Source organism: Cherax quadricarinatus, chromosome 68, assembly GCF_038502225.1.
Source record: "Cherax quadricarinatus isolate ZL_2023a chromosome 68, ASM3850222v1, whole genome shotgun sequence".
In the NCBI taxonomy this organism is placed as follows: Eukaryota; Metazoa; Arthropoda; class Malacostraca; order Decapoda; family Parastacidae; genus Cherax; species Cherax quadricarinatus.
This window is the reverse complement of record NC_091359.1, coordinates 11,817,367-11,835,970: the sequence shown is the minus strand read 5'-3', so window position 1 is coordinate 11,835,970 and position 18,604 is coordinate 11,817,367. Positions and strand designations below refer to the sequence as shown.

General features: G+C 38.2%; 4 protein-coding genes across 6 annotated transcripts in view; 2 read left to right on the top strand and 2 right to left on the bottom strand.

The window, feature by feature from the left end:
• LOC138854727 (uncharacterized) overlaps positions 1-459 on the top strand; it is an 815-nt gene extending 356 nt beyond the window's left edge. The window contains exon 2 of the mRNA XM_070099504.1: positions 1-459. This exon is cut by the window's left edge and continues 100 nt beyond it. Within this exon, the coding sequence (XP_069955605.1) occupies positions 1-368 (368 nt within the window). The 3' untranslated portion in view covers positions 369-459.
• A 3,530-nt stretch (positions 460-3,989) lies between these two features.
• On the top strand, positions 3,990-5,329 carry LOC128705963 (uncharacterized). Its single transcript, XM_053801037.2, has 2 exons — positions 3,990-4,064; positions 4,751-5,329. Exons 1-2 carry the CDS (start codon positions 4,062-4,064, stop codon positions 5,240-5,242), a joined length of 495 nt encoding a protein of 164 aa, XP_053657012.2. The 5' UTR covers positions 3,990-4,061; the 3' UTR covers positions 5,243-5,329.
• Positions 5,330-7,962: 2,633 nt separating this feature from the next.
• Positions 7,963-10,174, bottom strand: LOC138854764 (protein FAM200C-like). Its single transcript, XM_070099684.1, has 2 exons — positions 9,366-10,174; positions 7,963-9,100 (listed from the first exon to the last, which is right to left on the bottom strand). The coding sequence occupies exons 1-2, from the start codon at positions 9,627-9,629 to the stop codon at positions 8,018-8,020; spliced, it is 1,347 nt and encodes a 448-aa protein (XP_069955785.1). The 5' UTR covers positions 9,630-10,174; the 3' UTR covers positions 7,963-8,017.
• Positions 10,175-14,496: 4,322 nt separating this feature from the next.
• Positions 14,497-16,704, bottom strand: LOC128697614 (uncharacterized). Of its 3 annotated transcripts, none has more exons than XM_070099503.1 (3): positions 16,680-16,704; positions 15,025-15,469; positions 14,497-14,901 (listed from the first exon to the last, which is right to left on the bottom strand). In XM_070099503.1, exons 1-3 carry the CDS (start codon positions 16,680-16,682, stop codon positions 14,597-14,599), a joined length of 753 nt encoding a protein of 250 aa, XP_069955604.1. In that variant the 5' UTR covers positions 16,683-16,704; the 3' UTR covers positions 14,497-14,596. The 3 variants fall into 3 exon arrangements, with proteins under 3 accessions (XP_069955604.1, XP_069955603.1, XP_053645419.2); XM_070099502.1 differs by having other exon boundaries at positions 14,497-15,024; positions 15,088-15,469; XM_053789444.2 differs by having other exon boundaries at positions 14,497-15,469.
• Positions 16,705-18,604: the final 1,900 nt, after the last annotated feature.

The following is an 18,604-nucleotide window of genomic DNA, read 5'->3' as shown; positions in this document are numbered from 1 at the left end:
GTTTAGGCGGCGGCTTAGGAGGCGGCTTAGGAGGTGGCTTCGGAGGAGGTGGCTTCGGAGGAGGCGGCTTCGGAGGAGGCTTCGGAGGTGGCTTCGGAGGAGGCCTCGGTGTTGGTCATGGTGGCATTGGCGGGGGTTACAAAGGTGTGGGTGGCGGTGCAATCATTACGCCAGCCATCGGTGGACTCGTTAGCCGTACTGTTAGTAAGGGCATCGGTCATGGCGGCATCAAGGGTGGTTTTGGTGGTGGCTCTCTGGGAGGTATTGGAGTTGGTATTGGTGTTGGTGGTGGCTCTTTCGGTGGTGTTGGTGGCTCCTTCGGTGGCCATGGTGGACATGGAGGACTGTACGGTAAGTATGGAAAATAATCAACCACGGTACTAAAGGCTGTAATGGAACTGATGATTAAATTTCTAATTAGATAGAAATGCAGTCTTAATAAAACTTAAAATTCCTGTATATAATTATCATTATCCCTTGTACCATTACACACCACACTATATACAGTACTGTGCATATTAACTGGGACGTTGGTAAATTAAGACATTTATAAAATTAATGTTTATTTGAAAAATACACAGCAATGATATGACAGATAAGTGATCTGAGAAGAGAGATGACCATTCTTTGCTGTTATATGCATTGCTTCACGCTTTGGCATAGAATCAACCAATGTTGAACACATTTTAACAAGTCCTTCGTCGTGATACCACGTCCTAATGACAGCATCATTTAGCTTCTCCACAGAACAGTCCTGTTTCTCGATCATGCATTTGGTTATTACCCATAGATTCTTAGTCAAGTTGAGGTCAAGAGTGTTTCCAGGCCAATTTAGAACGTTTAGCCCACTTTCTTCGAGAATATCAGATTTTTTTTGGAAATGTGACATGGTGGAAGATCCTACTGGAAAATGCCTTCTCAGTCAGGAAAGTTTCTATCCAAAATGGGAAGAAAATGAGTTGCTAGTATTGCCTTGTATTTGTCACTGTTAATCATTCCCTCAATATATCAAGCTGTACAGGGTCTTTAGCAGTAAAACTTTCCCAGAACATCATCTTAGGTGTGTGTTTTGGCGATTGTTGAATGTGTCCATTCAGAAGAGATTCGCCTTTGGTCCGTCTTGCTCCCATTGATCTGAACCCATGTACTTCAAAATGCGCTTCATCTGAAAACATAACTTCTCCATTCATCTGTCGTCCATCCCTTACTATCAGTACCCACTGCATTCATTTTCCTTCATAACACAAGTCAATAATTATTTCCTCACAGGCTTTCTGACAGTTCTGCCTACTTAAAGAAGGCAAATATCTCGGTAGATCTTTGCTGGTTTTCTCGGGACCCTTCACACTATTTCTGATAATCTTGTCATCGTGATGTGTTGTGTTGCGTTTTCTTCTACATCTTTTTCGACGCAGCGTTCCACAATTAGCTCTCTTCAGAATCCGACCAACATTTGACTTTGATACCCTCAAATTTTCGGCGATCTGTCTGATACTCAAATCAACATGTTTTCTAAGAGCTACAATACTTGCATGCTTCCTATGTATAATATCCATCATGAATTTCAGCAGTAATCATGAACCGAAAGGGAGAATTTGGCGAAAATACATTTACTCACGGAGCACGCTTGGAGGAATAGCCTTAAATAACAACAGCTGTTGTGATAATGAAGAGAGTCGCAGGGTAACACCAAAGCTGGATGGTTGACAATAGTCAACAATATATATATATATATATATATATATATATATATATATATATATATATATATATATATATATATATATATATATAATCAATGCACCACGCAGAAACAAGCGGGAATATATAGAGAAAGATCGCAGTCAGAAGGACTCGACAGTGCTACTGGGGACGGTCAAGATTACCAGGCAGTGCTCTTATCCACTCAGCCAGACAACTGCCACATCAGCTGGGCAGCCTGGTTCACAAGCCATGTTTCTTTCACAACACGGGTACGTCAGTGAGCCTCAAGTATAGATTCATATTTCAATCTCTCTGGGAATCTTGACCGTCCCAGTAGCAGTATCGAGTCCTGACGACTGCGGTCTTTCTGTGTGTGTGTGTGTGTGTGTGTGTGTGTGTGTGTGTGTGTGTGTGTGTGTGTGTGTGTGTGTGTGTGGTGTGTGTGTGTGTGCGCGTGTGTGTGTGTACTCGTATAATTGTAGTTGCACTGCTCGAGTCTTAGCTCCTGGATCCGCCTCTTCACTGGTCGCTGCTAGGTCACTCCCTCCCTGCTCCCTGAGCTTTATCATACCTCTTATTAATGCTTTGTATAAATTCTGCCTCCACCACTTCCCTTTCCAGACAGTTCCACTTTCTGACAACTCTATAAATGAAGAAATACTATTCCTAACATTCCTTTGACTCATCTGAGTCTTCAGCTTCCAGTCGTGACCCCTTGTTTCTGTGTCCCCTCTCTGGAACATCCCGTCTCTGTCCACCTTCTCTATTCCAAGCATTATTTTGTATGTCGTTATCATGTCTCCCATGACCCTCCTGTCTTCCAGCGTCGGCGGCCGATTTCCCTCAACCTTTCTTCGTAGGACATTCCCCTAAGCTCCGGAACTAACCTTGCTGCAAACCTTTACACTTTCTCTAATTTCTTGGCGTGTTTGACCAGCCTGTCCAGGTCTCTTCGTAGTCCTGTCTGATCCTCATCTGATTTAATTCTCCTCGTTAACTTCACATCATCTGCGAACAGGGACACTTATGAGCCTATTCCTTCCATCATGTTTGTAAATAATTTTTGCCCTCTTGTGAATTCTTAAGCAATATATATATATATATATATATATATATATATATATATATATATATATATATATATATATATATATATATATATATATATATATAATGTGCCTAATATGCAAAACTGGTCAATTAGTAAGAATTCATTTAAAATTAAATCCTTTCTAAAATTTTCTCTTATACGTTTAAAGATATATTTTTTTCATTAATGTTAATGTAAAAAGTTTTAATTTTGCACCAAAAGAATCTTAGAAAACTTACTTAACCTTATTATAACAAGCGTAATTTATTTTAGGCTAATCAAATTAAATATATTTTAAATACATTTACAATAATTTAATACTAAACAAACACAGTGAAATATATTTTTTTCGTTAGGTTCAGAATGATTTTGCCGAAATTATTGCATACACAAATTTTCGCTTGTCCTATATGGCAAGATGAACGTTGCTATTTAAGATAAGATCGCAAGTTTTACACATTCGGCACGATATATATATATATATATATATATATTATATATATATATTATATATATATATATATATATATATATATATATATATATATATATATATATATATATATATATATATATATATGTCGTGCCGAATAGGCAGAACTTGCGATCTTGGCTTAAATAGCAACGCTCATCTTGCCATATAGGACAAGTGAAAATTTGTGTATGCAATAATTTCGCCAAAATCATTCTGAACCTAACGAAAAAAATATATTTCACTGTGTTTGTTTAGTATTAAATTATTGAAAAGAAATCTAAAATATATATAGTTGGGTTAGGCTAAAATAAATTGTTCTTGTTATTATAAGGTTAGGTAAGTTTTCTAAGATTCTTTTGGTGCAAAATTATAAATTTTTACATCAACATTAATGAAAAAAATATATCTTTAAATGTATAAGAGAAAATTTCAGAAAGGACTTAATTTTAAATGAGTTCTTGCTAATTGACCAGTTTTACATATTCGGCACGACATATATATATATATATATATATATATATATATATATATATATATATATATATATATATATATATATATACATACACATACGCATATCAACGAATGAACTTACGTCACGAATATAGTGGATACCTCTAGTAACAGTTAGTTTATTATCCGCAAGGAAACCCCGCGTGATACTTACCCTTGAAGGACGACAAGTCAGTAGCAGTAAGTTGCCTTGACGATGGGCAGAGGTGAGGCCCTTCAGGCAGTATATAAGCTGACAACTCCTCCACATCTGCAGCTCATATCCTGAGAACCCTAACCATGGTAAGACGTCTTTCCTGATGTGTAGTGATTGAATCTTGATATATATATATATATATATATATATATATATATATATATATGTCGTGCTGAATAGGCAGAACTTGCGATCTTGGCTTAAATAGCAACGGTCATCTTGCCATATAGGACAAGTGAAAATTTGTGTATGCAATAATTTCGCCAAAATCATTCTGAACCTAACGAAAAAAATATATTTCACTGTGTTTGTTTAGTATTAAATTACTGTAAACAAATCTAAAATATTTTTAGTTGGGTTAGGCTAAAATAAATTGTTCTTGTTATAATAAGGTTAGGTAAGTTTTCTAAGATTCTTTTGGTGCAAAATTAAAATTTTTTACATTAACATTAATGAAAAAAATATATCTTTAAACGTATAAGAGAAAATTTCAGAAAGAACTTAATTTTAAATGAGTTCTTGCTAATTGACCAGTTTTACATATTCGGCACGACATATATAATATATATATATATATATATATATATATATATATATATATATATATATATATACATATACATATATATATATATATATATATATATATATATATATATATATATATACATATAATTATTGGTATGTTTAGTGTGCTGAACTTGAAATAGTTTCATTATAATTTTTAAATGTTTATATTCTTGTCTAACTTATATGTATCAATGTTTTACAGAAACTGCTGTTGATCACCGTGAGTGCTGCCCTCCTGCTGGGCTCCTGCAGAGCTGGTGGTCTCTACGCCCGCGGAGTCATCTCTGGTGGACATGGAGTTGGTTTAGGCGGCGGCTTAGGAGGAGGCTTTCGAGGAGTAGGCGGAGGCTTCGGAGGCGGCGGCTTCGGAGGCGGCGGCTTCGGAGGCGGCGGCTTTGGAGGTGGCGTTGGACTTGGTCATGGTGGCATTGGCGGGGGTTACAAAGGCGTGGGTGGCGGTGCAATCATTACGCCAGCCATCGGTGGACTCGTTAGCCGTACTGTTAGTAAGGGCATCGGTCATGGCGGCATCAAGGGTGGTTTTGGTGGTGGCTCTCTGGGAGGTATTGGAGTTGGTGTTGGTTTAGGTGGTCACGGTGGCTCCCTGGGAGGTTTTGGTGGCTCTTTCGGTGGTGTTGGTGGCTCCTTCGGTGGCCATGGTGGACGTGGACTATACGGTAAGTATGGAAAGTAATTAACCACACTACTAAAGGCTGTAATGAAACTGATAATTGATTTTCTAATTAGATAGAAATGCAGTCTTAATAAAACTTTAAATTCCCGTATATTACTTTAACTTTTATCCCTTGTGTGTGTGTGTGAGTGTATGCGTGTTTGGTTGTTTTCAGAATTCGCAGAACAGGCGAAATTTTCACAAATACTAATCTCAGGTCGAAGGAGACTCGAACCTACGAACCTTGGGGCAAGGTACGCGGTGCTCCACCACCGTACCACCCTGGTCCAACACCCTGGCGGCCAGATAACGCTAGACGTTTTGGCCCAAGGCAGCCAGCCTTCAGGCATGTGGTTTTAAGCTTTTCATCTCAACCACTGCATGTGTCGACCGACGAGAGATTTTTACAATGTAAAAAATTTGAAACCACCTGACTGAAGGCTGGCTGCCTTGGATCAAAACGTCTAACGTTAGCTGGGCGCCAGGGTACTGAATCAGTGTATTAAGGTATGCAGTGCTCTACTCACCGTATCTCAAGGTTCGTAGGTTCGAGTCTCCTTCGACCTTTTATAATTATATATATATATATATATATATGAGGAAGTTGAAACCCAGCACTCTTGCTTGAAGCAATTCTTCAATAGTTTCGTTGTTAATTTGCTTAATCAGACATTGTACAAAATCAGAAAAAAAAATTATTATAATTATGAGATCTAAATATATGCTAAACAAAAAATTAATATTAGTGAAATAAAGAGATAGAGAAAAAAAGAAAACGAACACAGAATAAAAAAATTAGAAACAGTAACTCAACTATGACCGTTCATTATTACACAGGAAAGTCTAGTTTCTCTTCCTTGTTTAGTTTCTCTTCCTTGTTTATACTCTTTATTCTCTTATATTTATTAATTTGATATTTACCATATGTTTAGATCTGATTCTTAAAATTGATATCCCTTGATTTTGTGATATCTAAATTAAGTAAACTCCAAAGCTAGTCATGAACATATGATGCTTCAAGTAACATTATTTATGATCTGTCCTCTCAGCCGTGAAGGTTACAATAAGATTCGCAGCCATATTCCAGGCAATGTTTAAAATGCACCCAATACGCTGTCAATTTTTTTTACAGCGAATTTCTCAACCGTAACATTAGTCGTAATCTGATACAGTTCATCTTTTTCTAAATTAAAGCAATACTTCAGAAAATTCGTACTGATTTTATTTTACGTGTGATTTACCTGTGACTGGTTTCCAGGGCTTTTATATCTTCTCAGTCCTGTTGACTGACTGGTCAGCTAGGCTGTTTGTCGTAGCAGCCTGCAGTTACATATACACACACAGGGCTCTGGTGGCCTGGTGGTTAACGCTCTCGCTTCACACGGTGAGGGCCTGGGTTCGATTCCCAGCCAGAGTAGAAACATTGGACGTGTTTCTTTCTACCTGTTGTCTATGTTCCATATCAGTAAAATGGGTACCTGGGTGTTAGTCGACTGGTGTGGGTCGCATCCTGGGACACTGACCTAAGGAGGCCTGGTCACAGACCGGGCCGCGGGGGCGTTGACCCCCGGAACTCTCTCCAGATAAACAACCCAACTAATCCGACACATGTAGAAGTGTGTTTATGTGTATTATTCCTTGCTCTCACAGAAAGTTTGTACCAATCGAATGTAACAGTTCACCGAGTGATCATGATTCGACCCCATCTCCAGAAAATAGCTCATTTAGAAAGGATAAGAGTTAAAAATATATTAGTGGCTGCTTGTCGGGTTGAGGTGTCTCGGTAAAAACTTTTGATAAGGTCCCAGTCAGACAGTCCTCCATGACGCACTGACTTTCTTGGGTTATCCTGGGTGGCTGACCCTCCGGGGTTAAAAATCAGAACGAAATCTTATCTTAACCCTTAAACGGTCCAAACAGATCGACGTTCAAATTCGTATTGCTACAAAAGTAGATCTACTTTTTTTTACGTATTTTCAAATATAACAAAAAAAATGTAGATAAAAGTTTTTTTTACACGTTTTCAAATGTAAAACAAAAAAGAAGATCAACATTTTTTTACATACTTTCAGATGTTGAAAAAACGTATATATACGTTTGGACCATTTAAGGGTTAATAATTTACACATCTGGTATTATGGTTGCTGAGACCTTATACCTTTAGTAGTGACGTTGCTACAAGTATCCAACAAGGCACATGTAACGGTCAGATGTATAAAATAGAGGCATGTGTAACTGTGCCTCTTCTATACACAGGAATAACAACGAAATGACTCATCATATCAGAGGAGGAGCTGCACAGACGTTATTACCTAGAATCAGCATCTACCAGTCTTGCCAATACAGTTGTGGAGATCACAGAGCTTCAGCTTCTCTGACATTTTACCCAAGCTGATCCTAAGCTTCCAAGACACGGCTGTTAGATGAAGTAAACTGTGTTATCCCGAATCACACACTTCTAGTGCACCGTCGGCACTAAACCTCTCCTCCATTCTACTGTATTACAACCACACTTTTCCTAACTTAGAACTGGGTTGAAAAATATTTCTATAGCTAATACTAATCCATAAAGGGTAAGGACACACCTGTGCAAGGTTCCATATAACTCAGTGGTTCCCAAACTTTTTCAGCTTGTTACCCAATTTAACATGCCACATAAAGCATGTTACCCCTTTCACAAAATGTTGTTATTATTGATATATATGGCTAAATTAAAACACTTGAGATATTTTCTTTTATTTATTGTATTTGAACATTGTGCATCTCTAATGACTATTACCAAAGATGTCGAGAACATCAGTGGGATGGATGGAGTTGCATGCTTGAAGCTAGTTTAGGAATTCTTGGCCTCGTGGTTGAAAATGCCAGCCTGGTATCATTTGCAACATTCAAGCGAGTCCTCTTTTTTGTTTTCATACCCAGCACAGTTGAGAAGCCCTTCTCGCACAGATACGTTGTTGAGAATGATACCAACAACTTCAAGGCTCTCTTGGACAGAGTTGGCGAGTCAGGTAGTCGTGAAATCCAAAAGGAATCTGCATTTTGGTTTTGGAATTCGATTTTCAAGGCTTCATTGGCTCGCATTGTGATCCACTCCTCCTTTGCAGGGAAATCATCATCATGAATGGCATCATCAGGTACAGAGAAGGGATGAATGATCCACTGAAGAGTGGCTGTTTCTTGGTCACTCTCTGGAAAGTAGTGATGCATGCTTGTTTCAAGCCCCTTCAAATGGTCGCTCATTTCTTTGTTGATGGTCTGTAGAAGTGATCCAGTATCATGACTATTCTCCTCAACAAACTGGTCTAGGGTGGGAAACTGGGCGATCACTCCTTTCTCCAAGCGCCGAATCCAGAGTCTCAGTTTCCCCAGAAATGCAGTCACAGTGTGATGGGCATCAATGACAGTCGTGTTTCGGCCCTGGAGTTGCAGATTACCACTGTTCAGCTCCGCAAATATGTCAGCCAAGTAACAAAGTCGAGCAAGCCACTCCTTATCGGTGAACTTGGTAGCAAAAGGAGATCCTTTTTGTTCCAGGAATTCCTGAACAGCTTTTCGGAGCTCAATGACTCGACGTACAACCTTGCCTCGTGACAACCAGCGAACATCGGTGTGGTAGAGCAGAACTTGATACTGCTCTCCCATTTCCTTGCACAGCTCCTTGAATATGCGCGAATTCACATCTCTGGACTTGATGAAGTTGACGATTTTCAACACATCTTCAAACACTAACTTCAGATTACCAGGCAGGCTTTTCGATCCAAGAGAGTACCGATGAATGATGCAGTGATCTACAGAAATTTCTGGATTGATAGCTTGTATGAGGCCCCGTAATCCACGATGACCACCCATCATCGACGGTGCTCCATCGACGGAGACCTGGAATAAAAAGAAAAATTATTATAGACTGCGTCAGTTAGTCATTGTTACTTATCTTTTGCGTTATAATTATATGGTTTTAATTAATTATTTCGGTACTTGAGTATTTCAGTACGACAGGCACGATATTTTTTGTGTGAATCATGTACAAAATATTAGCTACACTACAGTTACTTGTACAATAAATAAAACTGTATATGACTGTATGCCGTGTAATTCATTGTATTTATACTAATTTAGACTTTATATAAACATCGTTTCCTACCTGTTGAACGCTGTTCCAATCCAATCCATTCTTGGTAAAGAAACTGTTGATGATATTGAAGACATCTTCTCCCTTTGTGGTTGTCAGCAGATCCTCGCATAATAGGAACTCTTCTTTGATCTTGTCCTGGTGGACGTAACGGACGAACCCAAGGAGAACAGCACAACTGGCTACGTCACACGATTCATCAAATTGCAAGGAGAATTTGCCATATGAGCTTTCCTTGATCTCTGTTGTAACTTGGGACAGGATATCTGATGCCATGTCATCGACTCGTCAGCGGATGGTGTTGTTTGATAGAGATATGACACTCAGTTTCTTCGCTTGATCCTCCCCACATACCTTGCTTACCATCTTGTATGCACAAGACATAATCAGATTCTCTGCAATGGTGTGGCATTTCTGTTGTTCGGCAATTTTATATGCAACACAGTAGGATGCTTCGACCGCAGCTTGAAGCTTTAGGGCTTGAATTCCAGATGAGCCGAACTGGATATTCTTCAGTGCTACAGCCTGGCGCTGAAAATAAGCCTGATCCTTATTTTGAAGATTTGGATGGCACTTCTGGAGGTGAGCTGAGAGTTTTGATGGCTTGAGGCTTTCATTTGTCAACACTTTGTGACATGCCACACATTGTGGCCGATCCTCTCCACCAGAAGTTAAATTCACAAAGCCATGGCGAAGAAAGGCGTCAGTGTAGGTGCGCTTTTTGGACATTTTCTTGTTCAATCTGCAGAAAAAGAAGAATATCCATGCATACACTGCAAAACGCAAGGTACATAATTTCTCGCATGGCAGCTAACACAAGTTTACTGATGCAAGCACACACGCATACATTCAAAATTGTCAGGCTGCAAGTATCATGCTTGTCAGCACAAGAGCACCGTGTAGCGCGAGACTACAGTGAACGTATACAGCCTCGCATACTCTGCTAATCCTAGCAAAACCATTGAAAACGTAAGAACCACACATACATTATATATAAAATTAATAATAGCTACAAATTCACAGTAACAGTGGGTAAATACTAACTATATACTGCACAGGGCAGTACACATACATACCAGCTTATGTCTACCTCGGCTGATGCTCACAGATAAACTGACAGTGTGAAATAGAGGCAGCCTCAGGAAATGAGTGACGCGTACTGGACAGGTCGATCTGGGCTACTGAGTGACTTTTGTCCTGAAGCATACTTGTCAAAATACTTTTGGGTTTCCACACACTTAGCTATATATTTCTTCTTTTCTAATACTGTATATTAGTTTTTGATGTTTATTGTTATTTGGTTTAACTTTATTACTTACTTATAATAGGTTTGCTTTACAACTTTATATACTAAGACAAAGTTAACAATAATCCTCATACCGGGTACCGCATTGTTTTCTTGATTTTCAGAATTCATAACTTTTTTTCTGTCACCCCTCCATTACCCCCCAAAAATGGTTAAATTACCCCCAGGGGGTAATTTACCCCCAGTTTGGGAACCACTGATATAACTTATGTCTCCTTGCCATTGTGATGGTCAGTTCAATTACATTCTTGCCAGTCCATAAACTGGAACCCCTACAGATAGAAATTATATATATATATATATATATATATATATATATATATATATATATATATATATATATATATATATATATACGGAATAGGTGGTGGTTTATTGAAAGCAGTGAAGAGTTTTTACGAGGATAGTGAGGCTCAGGTTAGAGTATGTAGGCGAGAGAGATTATTTCCCAGTAAAAGTAGGCCTTATTCAGGGATTGGTGATGTCACCATGGTTGTTAAATATATTTATAGATGGAGTTGTAAGAGAAGTGAATGCTCGGGTGTTGGCAAGAGGTGTGGGGTTAAAAGATAAAGAATCTAACACAGTTGTTCTTTACTGATGACACCGTGTTTCTGGGAGATTCTGAAGAGAAGTTGCAGCGGTTGGTTGATGAGTCTGGTAGGGTATGTAAAAGAAGGAAATTAAAAGTGAATATAGGAAAGTGTAAGGTTATGAGGATAACAAAAAAATTAGGTAATGGATGACTGGATATCAGATTGGAAGAAGAGAGTATGGACTAGGTGAATGTGTACAGATATATGGGAGTGGACGTGTTAGCAGATGGGTATTTGAAAGATGAGGTGACTCATAGAATTGACGAGGGAAAAAAGGTGAGTGGTGCACTGAGGAGTCTATGGAGACAAAGAACATTATCCATGAAAGCAAAGAAGGGAATGTATGAGAGTACAGATATACCAACGCTCTAATATGGGTATGAAGCATGGGTTGTGAATGTTGCAACAAGGAGAAGGCTGGAGGCAGTGGAGATGTCATGTCTGAGGGCAATGTGTGGTGTGAATATAATGCAGAGAATCCGTAGTTTGGAGATTAGGAGGAGGTGCGGGATTACCAAAACTTTTATCCAGAGGGCTGAGGAGGCATCACTGAGATGGTTCGGACATGTAGAGAGGGTTGAAGGAAATAGAATGACTTCGAGAGAGTATAAATCTGTAGTGGAGGGAAGGCGGGATAGGGGTCGGCCTAGCGGAGGTTGGAGGGAGGGAGTAAAAGATGTTTTGTGTGCGAGGTGCTTGGACTTCCAGCAAGCTTGCGTGAGCGTGTTAGACAGGAGCGAATGGAGACAAGTGGTTTTTAGGACTTGACGTGCTGTTGGAGTGTGAGCAAGGTAACATTTATGAATAAATTCAAAGAAACCGGCAAGTCGGGCTTAAGTCCTGCAGATGGGAAGTACAGTGCCTGCACTTTGAAAGAGCGGTGTTAATGCTGTGGTTTTATAACTGTAGTGTAAGCGTGCCTCTGGCAAAACAGTGATGGAGTGAATGATGAAAGTTTTTTTTTTTCGGGCCACCCTGCCTTGGTGGGAAACGGCTGTTTCTATAATATAATTATATATATATATATATATATATATATATATATATATATATATATATATATATATATATATATATATATATATATATATATATATATATATATAATCAGATAAGGGTAAAGAGGTTTTTGTGGCATTTATGGATTTAGAAAAGGCATATAACAGGCTGGATAGGGGGGCAATGTGGCAGATGTTGCAGATGTATGGTATGGGAGGTAGGTTACTGAAAGCAGTGAAGAGTTTTAACGAGAATAGTGAGGCTCAGGTTAGAGTATGTAGGAGAGAGGGAGATTATTTCCCAGTAAAAGTAGGCCTTAGACAAGGATGTGTGATGTCACTGTGGTTGTTCAATATATTTGTAGATGGGGTTGTAAGAGAAGTGAATGCTAGGGTCTTGGCAATAGGTGCGGAGTTAAAAGATAAAGAATCAAACACAAAGTAGGAGTTGTCACAGTTGCTCTTTGCAGATGACACGGTGCTTTTGGGAGATTCTGAAGAGAAGTTGCAAAGGTTGGTGGATGAAATTGGAAGGGTATGTAAAAGAAGAAAATTAAAAGTGATTATAGGAAAGAGTAAGGTTATGAGGATAACAAAAAGATTAGGTGACGAAAGATTGAATAACAGATTAGAGGGAGAGAGTATGGAGGAGGTGAATATATTGAGATATTTAGGAGTGGACGTGTCAGCAGATGAGTCTATGAAGGATGAGGTGAATCACAGAATTGATGAGGGGAAAAGGGTGAGTGGTGCACTTAGGAGTCTGTAGAGACTAAGAACTTTGTCCGGGGAAGCAAATAGGGGAATATATGAGAGTATAGTTGTACCAACACTCTTGTATGGGTGTGAAGCGTGGGTGAGGAATGTTGCAAGGATGAGAAGGCTGGAGGCAGTGGAAATGTCATGTCTGAGGAAAATATGTGGTGTGAATATAATGCAAAGAATTCGTAGTTCGGAAATTAGGAAAAGGTGTGGGATTACCAAAACTATTATCCAGAGGACTGAGGAGGGGTTGTTGAGGTGGTTCGGACATGTAGAGAGCATGGAACAAAACACAATGACTTCGAGAGTGTATAAGTCTGTAGTGGAGGGAAGGCGGGGTATGGGTCGGCCTAGGAAAGGTTGGAGGGAGGGGGTAAAGGAGATTTTGTGTGCAAGGGGCTTGGACTTCCAGCAAGCGTGCATGAGCGTATTTGATAGGAGTGAATGGAGACAAATGGTTTTTAATATTTTACGTGCTGTTGGAGTGTAAGCAAAGTAAAGTTTATGAAGGGAATCAGGGAAACCGGCAGGCCAGACTTGAGTCCTGGAGAAGGGAAGTACAGTGTCTACACTCTGAAGGAGGGGTGTTAATGTTGCAATTTTATAACTGTACTGTAAAGCACCCCTCTGGCAAGACAGTGATGGAGTGAATGATGAAATTTTTTCTTTTCCGGGCCACCCTGCTTTGGTGGGAATCGGCCGATATGTTAATAAAAATAATTATATATATATATATATATATATATATATATATATATATATATATATATATATATATATATATATAATTGTAGGTAGTAGGGTGGTAGACAGCAACCACCCAGGGAGGTACTACCGTCCTGCCAAGTGAATGTAAAAGAAAGCCTGTAATTGTTTTACATGCTGGCAGGATTGCTGGTGTCTTTTTTTCTGTCTCATAAACACGCAAGAGTTCAGGTACGTTTTGTTACTTCTACTTACACTTAGGTCACACTACACATACATGTACAAGCATATATATACACACCCTTCTGGGCTTTCTTCTATTTTCTTTCTAGTTCTTGCTCTTATTTATTTTTATCTCCAAGGGGAAATGGAACAGAATTCTTCCTCCGTAAGCCATGCGTGTCCTAAGAGTCAACTAAAATGCCGGGAGCAAGGGGCTAGTAACCCCTTCTCCTGTATAAATTACTAAATTTAAAAAGAGAAACTTTCGTTTTTCTTTTTGGGCCTCCCTGCCTCGGTGGGATACGGCCGGTTTGTTGATATATATATATATATATATATATATATATATATATATATATATATATATATATATATATATATATATATATATAATATATATATATATACATTATATATATATATATATATATATATATATATATATATATATATATATATATATATATATATATATTATAGAAACACATCAGCCGTTTCCTACCAAGGCAGTGTGTGTGTGTGTAATGTTATAAGGATAGAAATATATAATTACATAGAGGAATTCAAAGATTTTATTGATAATCAATTTAATTTTTTCTAAATAATTAGAAATTTTATTATCAGTTACGCTGCAAGTTTTACCAATGAGTTCATTTATTTTCCATATGTTCCATATGCGCCACCTCGTCCACCACGGACACCGAAGGATCCACCAACACCTCCCAGGGAGACACCATGACCACCTAATGAACTCTTCACACCAACAAAGTTAGTGCCAACACTTCCCAGGGAGCCACCGTGACCACCAAGAGACCCACCAATGCCACCTAAGGAACTTTTAACACCTCCGAAGGGAATTCCAATACTTCCCAGGGAGCCACCAATGGCACCTAAGGAACCTCTAACACCGTATGAACCACCAATACCCCCCAGGGATCCACCGTGACCACCAATGCCACCTATGAAAGTTTTTACACCACCTAAGGAACTTCCAGTACCTCCCAGGGAGCCACCAATGCCACTTAAGGAGCCTCTGACACCGTATGAACCAGCAATACCTCCCAGCGAGCCACCGTGACCACCTAAGGAACTTCCAATACCTCCAATACCAATGTCACCTAAGGAACTTCCAATACCTCCAATACCAATGCCACCTAAGGAAGATTTTACACCACCTAACGAACCGCCAATAGCTCCCAGGGAGCCACCGTGACCTACGAATGAACCACCAATACCAGAGTGACCGATGCCCTTTGTAACTGTAGATCTGACGAGGCCACCGATGCCTTTAGTAGTGACTGAGGCGCCACCCACGCCAGGATAACCCCCACCAACACCTAGTGAAGAAAAGTCAGAGGTAACTCCACCGAGATGAGAGCCTCCTACGAAGCCTCCTCCTAAGCCGCCTCCTAAACCAACTCCATGTCCACCAGAGATGACTCCGATGGAGGAGCCACGGTTGTAGAGACCACCAGCTCTGCAGGAACCCAGCAGGAGGGCAGCACTCACGCTGATCAACAGCAGTTTCTGTAATACATGCCAGACTAATAAGAGGTATATATAAATGTTTCAGAATCAAGAAACACTGTCTCATTCAGACATTTTATAAGACACTGTAACGTTCACTTCACTAAAGTTCACTATATATATATATATATATATATATATATATATATATATATATATATATATATATATATATATATATATATATATATATATATATATATATATGTCGTGCCGAATAGGCAGAACTTGCGATCTTGGCTTAAATAGCAACGCTCATCTTGCCATATAGGACAAGCGAAAATTTGTGTATGCAATAATTTCGCCAAAATCATTCTGAACCTAACGAAAAAAATATATTTCACTGACTTTGTTTAGTATTAAATTACTGTAAACAAATCTGAAATATATATAGTTGGGTTAGGCTAAAATAAATTGTTCTTGTTATAATAAGGTTAGGTAAGTTTTCTAAGATTCTTTTGGTGCAAAATTAAAATTTTTTACATTAACATTAATGAAAAAAATATATCTTTAAACGTATAAGAGAAAATTTTAGAACGGACTTAATTTTAAATGAGTTCTTGCTAATTGACCAGTTTTACATATTCGGCACGATATATATATATATATATATATATATATATATATATATATATATATATATATATATATATATATATAATTTAATAAACAAACACATTGAAATATATTTTTTCGTTAGGTTCAGAATGATTTTTGCGAAATTATTGCATACACAAATTTTTCCTTGCTTTATTCGACAAGAAGAGCTTTGCTATTCAAGGCAAAATCGCCTTGAATATATATATATATATATATATATATATATATATATATATATATATATATATATATATATATTCAAGGCGATTTTGCCTTGAATAGCAAAGCTCTTCTTGTCGAATAAAGCAAGGAAAAATTTGTGTATGCAATAATTTCGCAAAAATCATTCTGAACCTAACGAAAAAAATATATTTCAATGTGTTTGTTTATTAAATTATTGTAAACTTTTCTAAAAGATATTTAGTTGGATTAGGATAAATTAAATTGCGCTTATTAGGTTAGGTAAGTTTTCTAAGGTTCTTTGGTACAAAATTATGAATTTTTACATTAACACAAAAAATATATCTTTGAACATATAAATGACTTTTTGCTAAGAAACCAATTTTACACACACACACACACTCAATACAACACGGTAAAGGTGTCCCACCATTGTGATGGTTCTCAGGATATGAGCTACTGATGAGTTGGAATCGTGGCTTTATATAATGGCTTCTTAGCCCCACCTCTGTCTATCGTCAAGGCCACTCTGTGCTACCGACTTGGCGTCCTTCAGGGGTACGTAATGTAGAACATCTTAGTTTTAGTCGCAGTGTGCAGGGTTTCCTTGCGGTTAACGACCCAACTGTTCATGTGTGTGTTTACTAGTTCTCTTAAATCATTTCGGTTGTGCATATATGCTAATTTAAAATTTGTTAATGTAAATTTATCAAGTCACAAATGGAACTACCTGGACAAAGAACACATGAGTATATACTTGGTGGAAAGTCAGGTGGATAATGCTGGCGAGGATGGAGCTGAGACGGACCTGCAAGTGATGGGCGAGTATGTTATGTAGTTTAACGAAGAAGTTTCCTAGCAAGGGGTTCATCTATGTCGTAAACGAGGTTGTTCTGGCTAAACTCCTTCATCGTTATCCTACATAACAAGATACTTCTTTGCCCGTCCCGTGAATGTCCCTCTCAAATCCTACCTCCCCAACATTCTCCACTTCATACATGCTCATTGTAGTCTTTGTCCAAGTAGATATGTTTGTGACTTCATAAAACTCGCTGTGTGGGCTAAACGTAATCAATAAAGGATCACATTATACGGCATTTATGTCTGTTTTTCCATCATGTCGGTATTTTGTACCTTTTATCGTCTGGTTCCCGCTGCACATGTGATATTTTTAAAAGTCGTGTTTCATGATTTCTTTTTTTCCTTGTTGATTAGTTCCTTTCTTATAGGGCACTTTACTGTTAAGGTTCGTCGAACGATTTGTACCAAGAGAACTTGGTAGAAATCGTTCCTATATTGTTTTGCTCTCGACATTTCCTAAACTCCGATTTTGCTCACTGAGACGTTCGGTAATATAATTATTTCCCGGAGTTTGGTTTTCATCCTCTATTTTTAGGTAGTCAGCTGTTTGTTTGGTCTGATCTTTTTTCGGTTTTGGGATGCATATAGATTTTTCAAACTACAGCACGAGTGGTGATATCACTCCAAAGTTTTGTTTAAACATCTTCAATGAGTTGATGTGATCTTGTCAGCGTTTCCATCACTGAAATAGTCCTTGAAGGTCTTTGGTTATTATAAGGTTCAGAAAATTCAAGTGCAGCTCTATCCGGAAAAGTGTGGCCAGTGTTTGGCTTCACTCAGTAAGCCTGCTTTTTTTTTTAGAGATATAAATTTCACTCGATGAGGCTGCATCGCAGTAGCAGTCCCGTCAGCACTGGGCTAGTAGGAAAAAAAGGAGAGATGACCTTGCTGCTTAGATGCCGGGATTGCGAGTGAGCTGGGCGCTTCTCTGTGTTTACATTCCTGTCATCAGAGGATTGTGTAAGCAGACAAATGAGCTCAGATGTTTCAATTTTGTTAATGGCCATGATGTACAAAGCTTCCCCTATATCTCTATTTCTGCTTACAAACACACACACACACACACACAATATATATATATATATATATATATATATATATATATATATATATATATATATATATATATATATATATATATATATATAAATATATATATATATTCGACAAGAAGAGTGTTGCTATGTAAGCTAAAATAATGCCAACGCATGTTTGCAGCACCTCGACACAAATCCACATTATAGTGTGGGACAGAATCAGGCTACGATTTCAAGAAAGAGACAATTTTAAATGTGTGTTTGAAGTTATCTACAGTCAGACTCCATGAATCAGAGTTGAAACAGAAGAAATTTAGCGAATTCTAGTACGTCTCTTGTAGTGCAGTAACACCTCACCACCCGCACTGGATATTCTTTCCATGCTGAATTCTTTTTTACTATACTCAGTAGAGTCATTGAGCAGGTTAGTCTTAGGGTCACGCCGGCACTTGGGCTT

What these genes read in the sequence shown, in the direction of transcription:
- LOC138854764 (XM_070099684.1), bottom strand. Translation starts at nt 9,629, where the DNA reads ATGGCATCAGATATCCTGTCCCAAGTTACAACAGAGATCAAGGAAAGC. An exon ending in ATTGGAACAGCGTTCAACAG is followed by an intron (nt 9,101 to 9,365) that starts GTAGGAAACGAT and finishes TTTTTATTCCAG; the next exon opens with GTCTCCGTCGATGGAGCACC.